The sequence below is a fragment of the Triturus cristatus genome, chromosome 3_2 (assembly GCF_964204655.1).
Source record: "Triturus cristatus chromosome 3_2, aTriCri1.1, whole genome shotgun sequence".
NCBI classification, from domain to species: Eukaryota; Metazoa; Chordata; class Amphibia; order Caudata; family Salamandridae; genus Triturus; species Triturus cristatus.
In genome coordinates this window covers 416,133,907-416,151,236 of record NC_140584.1, presented here as the reverse complement: position 1 = coordinate 416,151,236, position 17,330 = coordinate 416,133,907, and the positions used below count along the sequence as shown (strand labels likewise).

Below are 17,330 nucleotides of genomic sequence, written 5' to 3'. Positions count from 1 at the left end.
AAGTGTATTCAAATCTGTTATCAAAAGGCAAAACGCACATTAACTATTCCACCACGAGCCCACTCAACACGCAAGTTGGGGGCTTCCATGGCCTTCCTAGGAAATATTCCCCTGCATGATATATGCAGAGCAGCCACATGGTCCACTACACACACATTTACAAAACACTATTGCGTAGATGTGCAGTCAAAACAGCAGGCAGCTGTAGGACAGGCTGTTCTCAAAACACTTTTTCAGACCGCTGCAGCTGGCACGGGTAGCCGCCGCCAATAGAGGGCACTGCTATGTATTCTATGCACAGATATGAATTCAGCAGCCCACATGCCTCGAACTGAATATGCTACTTACCAGTATGCATCTGTTCTTGGCATGTAGGGCTGCTGACATTCATATCGCCCTCCCTCCTCCCCGGCGCCTGTCGCAGCTGCAGCTCTCAGAATTATTGCAAGCATGGTCATCACTTTCTGTATCTACTCCATCACTGCCACAATGGCGAAAAACAATCTGAGGATGGAGAGGATGCCCATGCGCACTGTAGTCCAGGGGAGGAGTCACCTATCCAAGGATACTTCGAAGACTCTTCCAGGACAACAACGTGCAAACATCCGGACCCAACACTAGGCGGCGATCTATGCACAGATATGAATGTCAGCAGCCCTACGTGCCAAGAACAGATGCATACTGGTAAGTAGCATATTCAGTTTCAAATATCGACACTTAAAAGAATTTCTGGCAAAAACCAAGCAATGTTATCCTATGGAGGAAAATCAAGTTAACAGTTCAGGGTCCGTGCTGGGCACCAAGATCCAGCACTGGGATCTCTCCTGATAACAGGTGAGTAATTTCGTTTTCGTCGTTCGGCTGATTTTTAGTGAATATTTTAAAGTTTAAAAACTCGGCACTTGGAAGAATTTCCAAGTGAAACCAGTCAATGTTACCCTATGGAGAAAAGGTGAGTTATTGGCTTTCAGGTAATTACTCGACTGGCAGTGTTAAGGTTCTGGGCATAGACCCGGGGGGGGGGGGGGGGAGGAGGGGGTCTCCCAGGGTCAGGTAGGTACAGTTGTTACACCCTCAGCGGCACAGGGGCAGCCGGGTGCAGAGAGAGTTAGGCCCAGTGTTAGCCTATGGCGAGCAGGGGGCCTTCGGTTGGTGGCTGCTAGCAGGCAGGCCACGCGGCTGTGGGAGCTGGGCACCTGGTCACTTAAACAGGGCAAGTGGGGAAGTAGAATAGGATAGATGTTACACTTCCAGGGACACTCGGGCGGCTGGGTGCAGGGTGCTTTTGAGCCGACGGATGCTCAATGTATTTCAAGGGAGAAGCTACCAGATGAACAAAGGCTGCAAGCTCGGGACGGAGATTCTTCAGGTGCTACCACCACTTTGAGAGGTAAGTTGGGAAGCTGTAGGTTAGGTAGGCACCCAGGAGTTGGGCACACGGGGCCGCAGGGCGCCGGGTGCAGGGGTGCCTTTTGGCGTCGGGAAATCTTACCCTCTGCTGGTAGCGGTTGGAGGGGTCCCTGGTTCTGAGGCTGCAGGCGTCGTCAGGAGCGTCGAGGAGGGTCCTTGGGTGCTGGATTCTTGGTCACAGTCAGCGGGGGGACGTCCTCGTGGTCTTTGTCCACTCCGGCACAGGCCAGACTTGGCGGGTGCAGAGTGTGCAGTAGTCGCGGTTCCTGGCTGGCACCAGGGGTTTGTTACTTGCTTTGAGCAGAACCACTGATCCTGGGAGTCCCAGTCTTTTAGAGTCACAAGGCAGTCAGGTCCTCCGGGGTTTTCGAGGTTGCTGACCACTGGAGACGCTGGGGTTTAGCAGGAGCAGGTTCGAGGGTCGACAGGCCTGTAGGACTGGGGCCAAGTCAGTTGGTGTCTTCCTCTTGTTAGCAGCTGCACGGCAGGTCTTGTTTCTTGTTCTTCTTGCTTGTTTTGGATACGGGATCTGAGGAAGGAAGGTTCAGGGTGCCCCTAATTACTAAATTTATGGGCGTTACAGGTAGGTAAAGGGCAGGGACCAATGGGTCGCTTCCCTGGGGTGGGTACACCCCCTATCCTGCCACTCTCCAGTGGGAGGGGTTCAGAAGACTAGTCCTGATTGGGCAGGGTTCCCCATCTTCAAGATGGCGAGAGCCCGGAGATGTGCTTCACCTCACCTCCCCCACCTGAGGAGTGGGGTTGGCAGAGGCTTGCACACCCCCTTTCCTCCCTTAGGGTTTCCCGCCAGAGTGGGGGCTAGAACAGGTGGGGACCAGTTGCTGAGTACAGCAAGTAGTCTGGGGAGGCTCACAAAGGTGGCATGCCTTTGAAGCTTCCCCCTGCCCATTCTGGGGGAGGAGACCTAGCACCTCGCCCAGGACGTGCATTGTTGCAGGCCCAGGAGAGCGGATGGCTCTCTACCCAGGGGTCCAGCAACATGTTTGCTGGGTGGCAGCCTCTCAGGCAGGACGTGGATTGTGGGTTAGGTTCAGGGGGCAACTCTAAGTTGCCCTCTGTCGTGCATCTTACATTAAATCTCACACTGGCATCAGTGTGGGTTTAATGTGCGAGAAGTTTGATACCAAACTCCTCAGTCTTCAGTGTTGCCATCATGGTGCTGTAAAGTTCGTGTTGACGACCTCCCAGCACCATATACTCTTAATGGCAGCACTGCACTTACAGTGCCCAGGAATGGACCTGGGTACTGTAGGGGTACAGGGCTCATGCACCTGTACCCTCACCACTGGCATAGTGCACCCAGCTATAGGGGTAACTGAGGTATGCCAGGGCAGTGTGTTTGTGGACATGGCACACAGGGATGTGTGCCATGTCGACTCTGTTTTGTTCTGCACCAAGACACTCAGCCTGCAAAGGCAGTGTGTGTGTGTCAGGGTACAGGGCCTCTAAGGGTGGCACAAGAAGTGCTGCAGCCCTTAGGGGCCTTCTCTGGTCACAGTGTCCTGGGTACCTATGGTACCATTTACCAGGGGCTGACATGTGGCCATAGATGCCAATTGGGTTTAGGCTTCAATGCAGTTTTAGGGAAGGAACACATACCCTGGGCACCTGATCTGCAGGAGCCCAGGGCACACTCAGTCAAAGTACATCAGCAATTTAGCAAAAAGTGGGGGCATACCATGCAAGAAATTCGGCACTTTCTCACAGCCTCATCCTTCCAAGGAAGAGGAGTGACTTCACCATCTGGACCCAAAAAAGTGGTGTTCTGTCTTGACCGCACAGTTCCAGGTGGATGACCAGCTCTTTGTGGGGTACTTCGGAGCAAATAAAGGACGGGCCATCTCCCGATTAATCGTGCGCTGTATTAAAATCAACCACCTGAGGGTTTGCGTGCTCATTCCACCAGAACTAAAGCTGGAACCACTGCCTTAGCTCGTAGATTTCCAGACCTGGGCATGTGCCAGGCAGCAACGTGGGCTTCCCTGCACACGTTTACAAAATACTACTGCCTGCACAGTCTGGTCCATAGGGATGGGCACTTTGCCCATTCGGTCCTGCAGGACTTCCTCTTGTAAAATTAGTCTGCAGGCTCACCTCCGGGGCAGTATTGCTTACGTATCTAGCCTAAGGTAAGGAATCAGTGGCTAGAAGTCTCTATCAGAAGAGCAAGTTGCTTACCTTCGGTAATGCCTTATCTGGTAGAGACTCTATCTAGCCACCAATTCCTTACTGACCCACCCATCCTCCCGCTCAGTGACAACATTTCTAGGGACAGGGCTTTCCCCTTTCAGTGCCCTAGTTTTCCACCCCAGTGGTCAGTGTGCTTCACGGCTCCACGCTTCTGGCATGGAAAGTTGCAAAAAGTAACAGACAATGTCGCGCCTAGTGGTGCCTATATGGGCGCTACGAACATCACTTACGGCGCGGGCGTCAGCGCATACTGGCACGCAGGGGTTCTACTCATGAAAAATTTCCAAATCCCCTCTTGACGCCTGGAGATAATTGTGAGGTAAGGTATCTGCGGCTAGATAGTCTCTACCAGATAAGGCATTACCAAAGGTAAGGAACTTGTTCTCCAGTTCTGTTTGCCCCCCTCCCCTTTGGCCTTAGCAGTGCCCTTGGGTGTTCTCGAAGGTGATGGTGGTGCTCTCGGCCCATCTGCAGAGGTTGACAATACCTGTCTTCCCATAACTCAATGACTGGTTGCTGAAGGCAGGCTCGGCTCCAGCAGTTGTGTACCACCTTCAGACGGCTGCTGAAATGAAGGCATTGTTTGACTTTTCATCAATGTGCCAAAGTTACACCGGACAACGGCTACCATTCATTGGAGCCATCATGGATATGATGCTCTTCCAAGCATTTTCCCTACGTCAACAAGACTGATCTGGTTGAGGTGGGGTAAAGGCTTGGAAAAGCACCATATCCAGGATGGCTTTCCATTCGGGCTACTATCCTGATGTGTCAACTCTTGACTTGGGTCTCACTGAGTTGGGCTCTGAGGCTGCTTGGCCTCCTGCTTGTAGACCAGTCCAGGTGGCACATGCGGGCTCTGCAGTGGGATCTGAAGACTGTGGGCTCAGCTTCAGAGGAACTGGTCATATTCCATGAAGATGTTGAAGGCGATAGCTAGAGACCTAGTCGTTGTAGCTTGTCTGCAATTAAGCCAGTGGCAGACACCTCCCCCTACCGCACCAAGAGTTAATGGTTGTGACGGATGTATTGCTGCTGGTTTCGGGATGTCATCTGGGAGAGGTGAAGATCAAAGGACTTTGGTTTCAGGTGGTGACTTCCCCACATTAATTTGCTGGAGTTGAAACTGATCTGCTTGGCATTGAAGGCGTTCCTTTTGTCCATCATGGAGGGGCATAGGTATATCTTCTCATAGACCACATGACCACATAAACAGGGCAGGTGGGGTCATGATCCAGGAGACACTAAGTTTTGAAAGTTCCTGAGTACTCCTGGCATCTCCTGGGTTTCATGAGCACCTAGCAGGCCCTTTAAACTCCAAAACAGAGGAGCTCAGCTGATGTTACCAAGCAGAACACGAATGCCAGTTACACTTGGAGGTGGCACAAGGCATCTTCCAACAATTAGGATAACCCTGGCTCAATCCGTTTGTTACTGCAGAGAAAGTGCAGTATCCACATTTTTGCACATTGTTGTTCCCAAAGCAGTTCTTCCTCAGAGATGCTCTCCATCTGGGGTTCTGGACTTCTGCAGCCTTTCTGCCCCTATCTTAGATGCCGAGTGATAAAAAAGATCGAGAAAAGTCGGGCTCAAGTCATTTTAGTGTTACCAGACTGGCCGAGGAGTGTGTGGTATCTGGAACTTCTGGCTATGACATATGTCCTCCAATGCAGCTTGCCCCTTCAGGAGTACGACCTGAAGCAGCAGCAGGGCTGGTTTCTACAACTGAGCCTGCACAACCTGCACCTCTATGCGTGGGCATTGAATGGCATCAGTTGATGACTTTCAGTTTTCCTGCTGAAGTGGTTGGTGTCAATCTAGCAGCCAGTCGTCCCTCCACCAAAGTTGTATATGGAGGATGCTGGGAGAATTTGGTTGTCTCGTGTTCCTCCCATGACATTCAACCATTACAAGCCAAGCAATCTGATATCCTTATGTTTTGTGTTTCTCTAGCCCAGCTAGGCCTTGCTGTGGCTACAGTCTTGACATCTGCCAGACTGCGACATGGGCATCTTTCCAAGTTCACAAAGCACCTTGCCTGGATATCCAAGTCCAGTGGGACAGCCATTTTCCCCAATATGTCCTGCTGGATTTCCTGACCTGAACCATACTACAGACCCACTTCCTAGGAAGGTACTGCTTTGGTATCTGTTCACAAGGAGAGGAATCTGCAGTTAGAAGTCTCTATCGGAACAAGTTATTTTTCTGTTGTAACGCCTTTTCTGGTAGCAACACTATGTGAGTGCGGATTCCTCACCAACCCACCCTCCTCCCTATTCTGTGGAATTGGCTTAAATAGTACTTTTATTAAGATGCCAAATCTAAAAATATCTGCAAACTGTCCTATCTGATTTCCATGGCTCCATGTCTGATGGCTACAGAGCATAATGAATCTGATGTCAGCCCGCAAAGGTGGCCCTTGTGTAGGAACCTCAACTTTTTATCTGAGGTGGAGCCATTCGATGCCACTTACTGGTGCACAAGGGAATTACTTTAAAGGTTCCAGATCCAGTCTGGGTCATGCAGGAAATTTACAAGGTGAGGACTCTTTGGTTCAAGTCTCTACCGGAAAAGGCGTTACTGAAGACAAGTAACTTGTTGGTTTAGTGCACCCTAAATTGACATTTCTTTTTGCATTAGAGCTTGTGGGGATTTTATTGTTCAAAATGGTTTATGTACTAAACTTTCAGAAAAGCTTTAATTTTTATGTTGGTTTCTTTCTAGATTTTTTTCACTGTTTATTGATTTTGTAATATCTTTCGTGTTGTGTGAATTTCCTTACTGATACTTATATTGGAACTGGAACTCAGACTGGATATTGAATTAACTCTAGTCCCTATTTATTTATTTATTTATTTGAGTATTTTGTAAAGCGCGCAGCGGCCCCAACGGGGCGTCCCGGCGCTGAGAACTCTGAAACATAGAGGTCAGGGGTCAGAATTCCACTGTTTAAGAGGAGAATAGATGTGTTTTCAGGGATTTACGGAAGGCTGATTCTGATTGACAAGTGCGTAAGGCTAGTGGGAGCTTGTTCCAGCGCTGAGAGGTACAGACCTCAAAGGTTTTTCCACCTGCCCGAGAGCGTTTAAATCGGGGAGTTTCCAGGAAGTGGAGGGTATTGGAACGTAAAGTCCTGGAGTTGGCATAGGGTCGCAGAGTGTTTTTCAGGTGTGCCGATCCACTGCCTTTTGATGCTCGGTAGGCCAATGTCATGGCCTTGAACACACATCTTTTGGCTATGGGCAGCCAATGGAGTTTGCGGAGGTGTGGAGTGATATGGTGTCTAGCAGGAATGCTCTCCACCAGCCGGGCGGCGGCATTTTGGACCGTCTGAAGTTTATGGCAGAGGCCTGCTGTGATACCAAGGTAGAGGGCATTGGCATAGTCGAGGTGTGAAATGATCAATGCCTGGATCACAGTTTTACGGCAGTCCGCCGGCAAGAAGTTAATGAGGCGTTTTATGGTGCGGATCTTAGCAAAGCAGGAGGATGCAACTGTTTGCACCTGATTGTTAAAGCTAAGTTGATTGTCCCAGCGAACTCCGAGATTTCTCACCGAATCTTTGGGGGTGGGGGCTAGGCTCAGGTCTTCTGGCCACCATATACTGGAGTCCAGAGGGGATGGTGTGTTGAAAAAGAGGATCTCTGTTTTTCCAGCATTGAGTCGGAGGGAATTAGCATCCATCCAGCTCGAAATGTCCCTAAGGCAGGATTTAAGTGGATCAAAAGCTGAGGCGGAGGGGGAGTCAAAGGTGAAAAGAAGCTGGATGTCATCAGCGTAGGAGGTAGATTTAATCCCCGTCTGTGCAATCAGCTTGGCCAGGGGGGTGAAATACACATTAAAAAGGAGCGGGCTTAGGGAAGAACCCTGAGGGACTCCCCATTTGAGTGGTCTGGCAGAAGAGGTGAATGGAGGAGTGAAGACCTGCTGTGTGCGGTCCGAAAGGTAAGATGAGAGCCATTTCAGAACAGCGCCACCCAGCCCAAGGTCCTCCAGTCTTTCCAGCAGGATTTTATGAGAGACGGTGTTGAATGCTGCCGAGAGATCCAGCAGCACCAACACCGCCCTCGATCCTTGGTCAAGCGTCCACCTCACCGAGTCAGCCATTTCAATTAGGGCCGACTCGGTGCTGTGGCCCGACCTGAAACCGTGCTGGGAGTCATGGAGAAGCCCATTGGTTTCAATGTAATTCGACAACTGCGAGTGTACCAGTTTTTCCAGGATCTTGGCTGGAGCAGGCAGGAGAGAAATAGGCCTGTAGTTACTGGGGTTGTCTGGATCCAAGTTGGGTTTTTTAAGGATGGGGACTAAGGAGGCATGTTTCCATTTGACAGGGAAACAGCCCGTTCTGAGGGAGTTATTCCAGATAGAGTTGAGGTGGGGGTTGAGGAGGGATGCAAGATTTTTATATTGCTTGGCAGGCCAAGGGTCTTTGGGTGAGCCTGATTTGCATTTGATAAGTTCAGCCATGGAATCTGTTTCTGAAATGGATGTAAATTCGAGTAGGATAGGCTGCAGAAGCGGGGAAGTCACGAGTTCCTTTTGACGCCCTTCTGTGTTAGGAATAGGGAAGGAAGAGTAGATGGCTTCGATTTTATCCTCAAAAAATTGTGAAAGTTTGTTGCAAAGCGACAGAGAGGCGGGCTGAGTACGAGTCAGCGCATTGGGGTTTGTAAAAGATCTTACTATATTAAAAATTTCCCTAGCGCCATTGCTGGCAAGTTTGATTCTGGAGGCTAGAAAATCTTGTTTGTGTTTTTCGATCATTCTCCGGTATTCTTTAAGGGCCGATTTATAAATGGTTTTGCTGTCCAAGGAGTAGTTTTGTCTCCAGAGGCGTTCGAGAGATTTACAGGAGGCCTTTTTCTGCCGGAGCTCATCTGAGTACCATGGTGCGGAGGGTGCCGCCCTGTAGGTTTTAGTGGGTTTAATGGGAGCCAGGGCGTCTATGGCCTGGCTAATCCATGCGTCCAGATGGTCAATCTGTGAGTCCGGGTCGGACGATGGACGGGGTAGAGTGTTTTTTAAATATCCCAGGAGCGATTCAGGGGTGATACGACTCCAGTTTCTGCCTGATGATTTAGGGGTGATGGCGGGTCTGACATGACAGGGAATGTTGATTTCAAAAGGGATGAGGAAGTGGTCGGACCATATAACCGGGATAGGAGATGTGGCCCGGATAGATGGTAAGTTGGAGCAGATCAGATCGAGCGTGTGACCTGCTTTATGCATAGGTAGGGTAATTATTTGGACTAAATTGCATACTGCTAGCGTTGAAATGAAGTTGCTGCTGTGCAAGCAAGATTCATTATTAACGTGAATGAATGAAGCAAGCTAAGATCTATCAATAGTAAACCTCTGGATCAAGTATATTCATGCATTAAATAAGGATTTGGTATTGTCTTTGTTCCTGTTCTGTTGCAAAATCTATTATTTGTTGATTTTATTTGTTTTAGAATGAGAGCACTGTGAGAACGACTTGGTATGTCTGCTTGAGTGATTGTGAGTCCTATTGTGTTGTGTGGAGTTCATAGAGCATGGATTCCCCAGGATATATATATATATATATATATATCTATTGTTTCAAATACTGTTTACCTTGGTTTGAGTATTTGAATACATTATCTGAAAGAGACTATTGGTTATAGATTCCTTACCTCAGAATTACCCCCAGGCGTCAGACTAGATCTGGAGAATTTTTTCCTTAGCAGTACCCCTGTCCTCAGTAGGTGGCGTCGGTCGACTCCTTTATCGTTGTGCTCGCTGGAATGATGTCACGGTATCTAATTAGGCACCGCCCCTGCGCGCTGACGTCGGGTCTATCTTTTTCCACACCAGCTAGCGCAAATTCGGATAGAGCGGTACCCTTAGTAATTTTTTGACTAGCCCTTTTATTGACTTTTGTCGACATCTTTTTCGAGTTGTTGGTGCACGTAGGGATGTCCCATCGTCGGCCCGGCTTAAAACCTTGTGACTCCTGTCACAAGTTTATGCCAGTCACAGACCCGCACCTCGTGTGCCCCTGGAGCGTGACCATGACCTGAAGTCGTGCTCCGACTGTCGGGCCATGAACCCAAAGTCTTTGCAGGAGCGGTCCAGAAAGCTTCTGAAGACCCGGCAGTCAGCTCCGCACCGCTCGAGGTCCCGGTCGAGAGGGAGGTTGTGGGACCGGTCGCGAAGTCACCACTTTCATTCCTCTTTGAAGTCTTCGTAATTGGGTAAGTCGAAGCACAAGGAGAAGGCGAAGAAGCACCATCGCTCTTTGCCTTCTAATCGTCGGTCGGCTGACGCTGGAGGTCGTCGTCCTTCTGGCTCTGCTCACGTAGCCTGCTGGAACGACTCCTCCCTACCCTCCCTTCAGAGAAGCCGGAGCACCCCTGCCCAGCTTTGTGCCTTTTACAAAGCCCTCCATTCCATCTTTGGGCAGTCCAATTACCACCAGCGCACCTTTGGGCCCTGTGGACTTGGCTGGGGGCTTTAGGCCTTTGATACTGGCGGCTCCGGCCCTGGCGCTGCAGGGCCCCCAGGGATCCGGGCCTGGATCCGGATGGGTGGCAGTCGACCTCCCGACACCTCCCCCGGCGCAGATTCCTCGGACACCTCCACTACCTCCGGTGCCGGTTGAGTCCCCAGCTGACATCGACCCCGGCCTCCCCCTCGACTTGGACACGGAGACGGACTGGCGTTGACTTGTACTTTTGTACCACTGTTCTACCCTGGCGTTCCTTATCGCCTTGAGTGGAAGCCTGAGGAGGACTGGGAGGGGTCTGTTGACCCTCTGGCAGACCAGCTTGAAGAGCCAAACTGGAGAGAGGAGTTTGGTGAGGTCAGTGGTCTGGATACCTCCCCAGACCTTGGTATGCTTCCTCCCCCTACCGTGGCCGCGATTACTACGTCAGTAACCCTGAGGCGCTACGCCTGGCTGAGGTTTGCTGGCTTCTCTGGGGATGTCCAATCTACCCTTTTGGACATGCCCTTTGATGGCCATCGCCTGTTGGACCAGGTGGAAAGTGCGCTTGAGCGCTGCAAGGACTCGAGAGCTATGGCCAGATCCTTGGGCCTCGCTGCCACCTCTCGCCCTGTTCAGTCTGCCTTTCACCCCTTTCGTGGCTACGGAAGGTATGCCCCACCACGTCCCACCTAGGGCCACAGGCTTTCCCAAGCTGCCCACGCGGCCGGGGACGTGGAACCCAGTGCCGTGGGTCTGGTGGCCAGCGGGCGGGCCATTCCACCAGTGCCCCCTCAGCAGCAGCCTCCAAACCTTCCTAGTCAGACTTTTCAGGGCCACCAGTTGCCAGTGGGCGGCAGGATCTGCCATCACCTCCCCCACTGGCACAACATCAGGTGGGTTTTGCAGATAGTTCAAAGGGGCTGCTCCCTCCCTTTCGAGACTACCCATCCCTCTATGCTACCAACACTCCATCACATGTCAGAGGCTCATTTGGCCTTTCTCTGTCAGAAACTTTACGGCTCTCTTGGCCAAGGGAGCTATCGAGGGAGTCTCTGTCCCAGAAGTAGGTCGTGGTTGTTACTCCCACTACTTCCTGGTACCCAATAAGAACAAAGGCCTGCGTCCTATCTTGTATCTCAGGGATGTCAACCGCTTCTCCTGGAAGAAAAAGTTCAAAATGTTGGCATTGGCTCAGGTCCTGTCTGCTCTCAACCATGGAGACTGGATGGAAGTGTTGGGCTTGCAGGACGCTTACTTCCACATTCCTGTCCTGCCAGCCCACAGGCGTTACCTACGGTTCACGGTAGGCCACAAGCTTTTTCAGTTTACTGTGCTCCCATTTGGCCTTGCCAGCGTCCCTCGGGTGTTCACAAAAGTGATGGCGGAGGTCTCAGATCAGCGGTTCCGGTCTTCCCATATCTCTACGACTGGCTGTTGAAGGCGGACTCGCCCCTGGCTGTCATCTCCCACCTCCAGACTGAGGAGGATCTCCTGCACTCGCTGGGGTTCACTATCAACGTGCCGAAGTCACATCTGATTCCCTCTCAAACTCCTTTTTATTGGAGCAGTTCTGGATACAGCGCAGTTTCGGGCTTATCCTCCCGAGCAGCGAGTCTGGGATATTCGGGCTATGATACCGAAGTTTCAGCCTCCATCCTGGGTTTCGGTGAGAATGACCTTGAGGCTGCTGGGCCTCATGGCCTCCTGCATCCTGCTGGTGGATCATGCCAGGTTGCATACGCAGGCTCTGATGTGGGACCTGAAGTTCCAGTGGTCGCAGCATCAGGGGAATCTTTCCAATAGCGTCTAGATCTTGGAGGGCACTGCACACCAATTGCAGTGGTGGCTAACGAGCCATACAGGTCCCTCTCCCTTCCCCAACCAGAGTTCACAGTGGTTACAGATGCATCACTCCTGGGATGGGGCGGCCACATGGGAGAGGCAGAGATCAGAGGCCTCTGGTCTCCAGCGGAGTCCGGGATTCACATCAATCTTCTGGTGCTCCGGGAGATCTGTCTGGCACTGAAGGTATTCCTTCCTTCTGTCAAAGGAAGGGTAGTGCAGGTGTTCACGGACAACACCACCGCCATGTGGTACTGCAACAAACAGGGCAGGTCCTCCAGAGATCTGTAATGTCATCTTGGCAGCCAGGCGTCCCTCCACTAAAAAGGTATACGCCTGTAGATGAAACACATTTGTGGCATGGTGCACAGCAAAGGTGGTGGATCCCCTTTCTGCCCCTCTTTCAGAGGTTCTCCTCTTTATTCTATCTTTGGCCCAGCAGGGCTGTGCTCTGGGCACCCTTAAAGGCTATATTTTGGCCTTTCTTCGACTTCCTGATCAGCCTTCTCTTTTCAAGTCCCCTATTGTAAATAGGTTTCCTAAGGGCATTACTCACCTCTTTCCTCCTGTTCCTTTCTTAATGCCCCAGTGGGACGTGAATCTGGTCTTCACTTACCTTATGTGTGCTCCTTTCGAGCAACTACATAATTGTGTTCTCAGACTCTTGACCTTAAAGACTGCTTTTATGGTTGCCATCTCCTCTGCTCGCAGGGTGAGTGAGCTTCAGGCTCTATCTTCTAAACCTCCTTTCCTTGCTGTCCATCCAGACAAGGCTGTCCTTCAAACTAGACCTTCTTTTCTTCCCAAAGTGGTTACCTCTTTCCACATAGGACAGACCATTACTTTGCCCACCTTTTTCCCACCCCGCATCCTTCCGAGGAGGAGGAGGAGAGACTCCACCGTCTGGATCCAAAACGTGCGTTATCATTTTATTTGGATTGCGCAAAACAATTCTGGGTGAACTATCAACTCTTTGTTGGCTAATATGGGGGCCAAGAAAGGTCAGGCCAGGAAAAAACGGACCATCTCTCGATGGCTCGTCCTTTGCATTAAGATCTGTTACTCCTTGGCCCACGCCACTACTGCTTTGGAACGTGGAGTCGCCCTTGGTGATATCTGCCAGGCAGCCATGTGGGCATCTCTGCACACGTTCACTAAACACTACTGCCTGGTTAGTCAAGTCTGGAGAGACAGCTTCTTTGGCCTTTCAGTTCTCCAGGACTTTCTTGTGTGAACTTGGCACACAGACCCACCTCCGGGGTTGGTATTGCTGGGGTATCTATTCTAAGGTAAGGAATCTATAACTAATAGATGAACAAGTTACTTACCTTTGGTAACGATATATCTGTAAGACAACTATTTTTTGTTACGGATTCCTTACCGCTCCAACCATCCTCCCCATTCTGCGAACTGACTTCTAGAGTAAGAGACTCCCTTTCAAGGTCCTAGTTTTGTGCACCAGTGGTCAATGTCTTGCATGGCTCAGCACTTCTGGCGTGGAATGTCGTGTAACAGAACTGACAGCACGCAGGGGCGACGTCTAAGTAGATACCGCGACGGGATGTGATCCCGGCAAACACGACAACAAACGCGGAGTCAACCAATGCCACCTACCGACGCGCAGGGGTACTGCTAAGGAAAACATTTTCCGGATCTAGCCTGACACCTGGGGTAATTCTAAGGTAAGGAATCTATAACTAATCTATGTCTCTTACAGATATATCGTTACCGAAGGGAAGTAACTTGTTCGTATGGAATATTTGTATATGTGTTATAAATATTATGAATAAACTTGATGTACTCAATCAATTGATAAATAACTGAGATTTGTCTTGTTTGTAAAAATATTGTTTTTGGGCTACACAGCACCTTATTATGTATTGAAATTATTAATTAGAGGAAGTTTTTTCTATTTAAGTACCGGGCAGGTTATGGTTTGCTCTAAGTGGTCTATTTCCTCAAGGTTGATCTACTTTACAGGGCCCCTCTTTCTTTTGTTATTATTTTCTTAGTGATAACTCCTTTGGAGAGTAGAGCGTAGGAGATTTTTTAAAGAAGTCTACATTACATGCTAGGAAACTTTTCTAAAAAAGCTTGAATTGACAGAATGAATTTCCATCCCATCACTCATTTTGATTTGTAACCAGGTTGTTGTTCTGTCATTCGGCGCTGGACTGCAGGTTTAGTCCGCCAAGATTTTACACTTTTGGCTTGCTTTGCACCTGTCTTTTTGATGGGATCTGTGCTGTGATATATCCTTGTACATACATACATACTATTTCACTACATGCATACATTCATTATGAAACTTAAGAGACTTCTAAAAGGGCAAAGGCCTCGTCGTGGGTGGGGGGGCTGTAGCTGACTACTTGGCACTCATTATGTTTTCCGATTGTCTTTTGTAGCAGTTCCGAGAGTGTGAAACAGAGGAGTGATGTTTTCTATCTGCAGCCAGAACGTTCCTGCGTGCCCAACAGTCCAGTGTGGTACTCCGCAATGCCCATCGACCCTGGCACCCTGGACAGCATGCTCACACGCATTCTTATGGTGAGGGAGGTACATGAAGAACTTGCCAAAGCCAAAGCAGAGGACTCTGAACTTGATTTATCAGACTAACTACAGCTGCTGACTGGACAGTCATGAAAGTTGTGTTTGTTTTTTAAACTGTCGGCAAGCACTAAACTGAAAGCATCCAGCCATACCTCCTCCTCCCATAAAAGGTATACAACTGAAAACCTTTCTGACAAAAGGACAAGCCAGAGTGGAAGTTCAGAGATGGAAAAAGGAAAGACGAACACCTCGGCATACAGAATCCAGAGTTGATCAGAGCTTACGGTTTCTCAAAGCAGCACAGCATTTCTCTTTTGTTTTGGGTGGACGGGTATGGTGGTATTGGAAACATTTGTGAACTATTTTTGAGAAACACATGTAAAACTCTTAAGTAACCAAGGATCTGTGGATATTTCATGTTTAACAGGAGATGGGGTTTCGGGTCTCAGATATTTCTGTGTCTGTGAACTTGGGAGCGGGCAGGTGTGTTCTGCTTCTATTATGCCTCGTTATTTGACTGCTTGCGAAAGGATCTAGTTTAAACCAAGGAATAGACTTTTCTCCAGAAGTCACAGCCTTCGATGTTGTGTGACCTTGTTTAGACAAACACTGCGGTGCTCCGAACACTTTAAAACAGATGGCAGCTTCTCCCTTTTGGCGTTTCTTCAAGTGCATATGTTTTGGTTCATGTTTTCAAACAAACACAAGGTCGGAGGGTGCAGTATTTCCAGGCCTTTCTCCCTTGAAACCTCTAGAATCTTAGCCACCTCCTCTCCGTTTCCATCTTGCTGGCAGAAGTGACAATGTCTTGAAAGATACAGTATTAGTGTGGACATTGTTGGAACTGGTGGAACTCGACGTTTTTACCATTGGGCAAGACAGTATAGTGTGCAACTTTTTGATGAGGTTTTGTCTGTGGGTTGAGAGGACAACTTCTAGAATGTGAGAGTTCAGTTCCAGAAAGCAGGTGGTGGATACCAGCGGAAGTGCTGTTGGTGAAAGAAAACTATCCAAAACAAATGTGATTTTTTTGTTCTTTATATTTTTTAAATCTGGGCAAACATTACAGATACACACTTGATTTCAAACAATAACTTTTTTAAGAACTGTTTTTAGTTCCATGTACTTTTTAAGGGCCAGCCCCACAAATGCTCCACTGACCTAAGGAACATGAAGGATGGTGTATTGCAGACCATAAATATAATTACTTGGCCTACTTTCCCGTCTTTTAGCAGTTACAGAACGATATTTAGACACCATAATAATAAACATTGTTTTTCTTTTTCGGTTTGTGTATCTGGTAGTTTATCTTCCCTGCTTAAGGAAAAAGGGAAAGAAAAAAGCCACTTGTGTTTCTAATGCACAGAGCTGTGAACGAAGTAAAACCTGCCCATAATTCTTGGTACTCCAAAGCCCTTATCTTAACTTTCAACCTCCTCCACCACCCTCCTCTGTCAACTGTAACCCCAAAATGTGAAACTGTTTGAGCAGTTCCCAAGGAATTATTTTTAGCTGCTTTCATAACCCACTGGGGTGCATTGGTAAACGGAAAGTTTTTGGGGAACTGTTATGAGAGCACCTGAGGTACCTTTAAGCCTCTGCAGTGTCCCAAAGAGAGTGTGTTTACATGGAGCATTTAAGCAAGGTCCATGCTTGCTGTTTATGTGGGTATTAGTTCTTTGCAGTGCCGAGCATTCGCTCCGAAAGAGAACGATCCGAAAACCTGTTATGCTACTGGGCAGTTTAGGAACATGTCTAGTTACTCTATTGGCCTGTGCCGCTATGAAGGGGGAAAGGTGCTAAAAAGAGGATGCAGGCTTGCCAGGGTAGTAGGCAAAATAACTTGCTGACTTGTTTTTCATTGGTAGGAAGCAACCATTTGTATCTTTAATCAATTTGATTTTATGAAAGTTTTATGGTGAAAAACACTAAGTATTCATTTGACAACTTTGTTCTAAATAGCCAGCGTGCTGTTGGCACTGTTGATAAAAAAAGACACCACCACAAAGCAACGACCTTAGCCTCTACCCAGATAACGAATGATAATCATTCTTGTGTATGTGTGTAAAATAGTACGTGCGGTTCGAGCTTTGCATGAAACCCAATTTGTGATAGGAGGGCAGGGATGACATTGCAAACCTGTGTCTTCACGAGTGTGCAGTTTCCGATCTGCGTTAACGGAGTGTTTTTACCTTTTTTTTTTTTTTTTTTTTGTAATAAACTGTACGAAAAGAATTTGTATTTCAGGGAATAATGAGAAATATCCAAGACACGCTCAGTTCCTCCACCCTGCCCTCACTTACTTTAAAACAATGTCCTCCTTCTCTCAACCCATCATATTAATTTCTGGTCTCCTATCTCGCTCGTGTCGTGGAAACATTCCCTTAGAATAAATAAATAAAGCAAACAGTATTTTATCTGGGCGTGCGACACATATTTTCTTCTCCTGAATGTTAGGCCTGCCTACTTGTTGAAATGGATTTTCTTCAACATCAGAATTTGACAGAAGAATTGCATACAACTTTTAAGCCTCTCAAAGTTGTTCCACATACTAATGGTTGGTAATAAATAATATTCTAGCAGCCTTTTTGGTGAGGGTTACCAGGAAGTGTGAAAGTAAGTCGGGGACCAGTTTGCTCTGCAAACGACTACTTGGTGTTATTTTCTGACCTCTTTCTCTCACTTAACATCGCTGTTTAGCCAGTTCCAATTACATTGTAGGCCTGCAGAGGGATTATCATAATTTTTTTTTAAATGAGACCCACAATCTCCAGACAGCTCTTAATCCCCTCAAGGAGTGGGCGAAATACAGTGGGGTTGAGGGGGTGAATACTCATGGACCAGATTCCTAAACACATTCCAGTTT

The 17,330-nt window shown here is 48.6% G+C and overlaps 1 protein-coding gene across 10 annotated transcripts in view; it reads left to right on the top strand.

Annotated features, from left to right (window-relative positions):
- Window positions 1-16,881, top strand: part of ZMYM4 (zinc finger MYM-type containing 4) — a 1,418,124-nt gene extending 1,401,243 nt beyond the window's left edge. For all 10 annotated transcript variants that reach the window (XM_085648002.1, XM_085647995.1, XM_085647996.1 and 7 more), the window contains one exon: window positions 14,320-16,881. In XM_085648002.1, the coding sequence (XP_085504128.1) occupies window positions 14,320-14,530 (211 nt within the window). In that variant the 3' untranslated portion in view covers window positions 14,531-16,881. The remainder of the gene's footprint in view (window positions 1-14,319) is intronic.
- The last annotated feature ends 449 nt before the right edge of the window (window positions 16,882-17,330 follow it).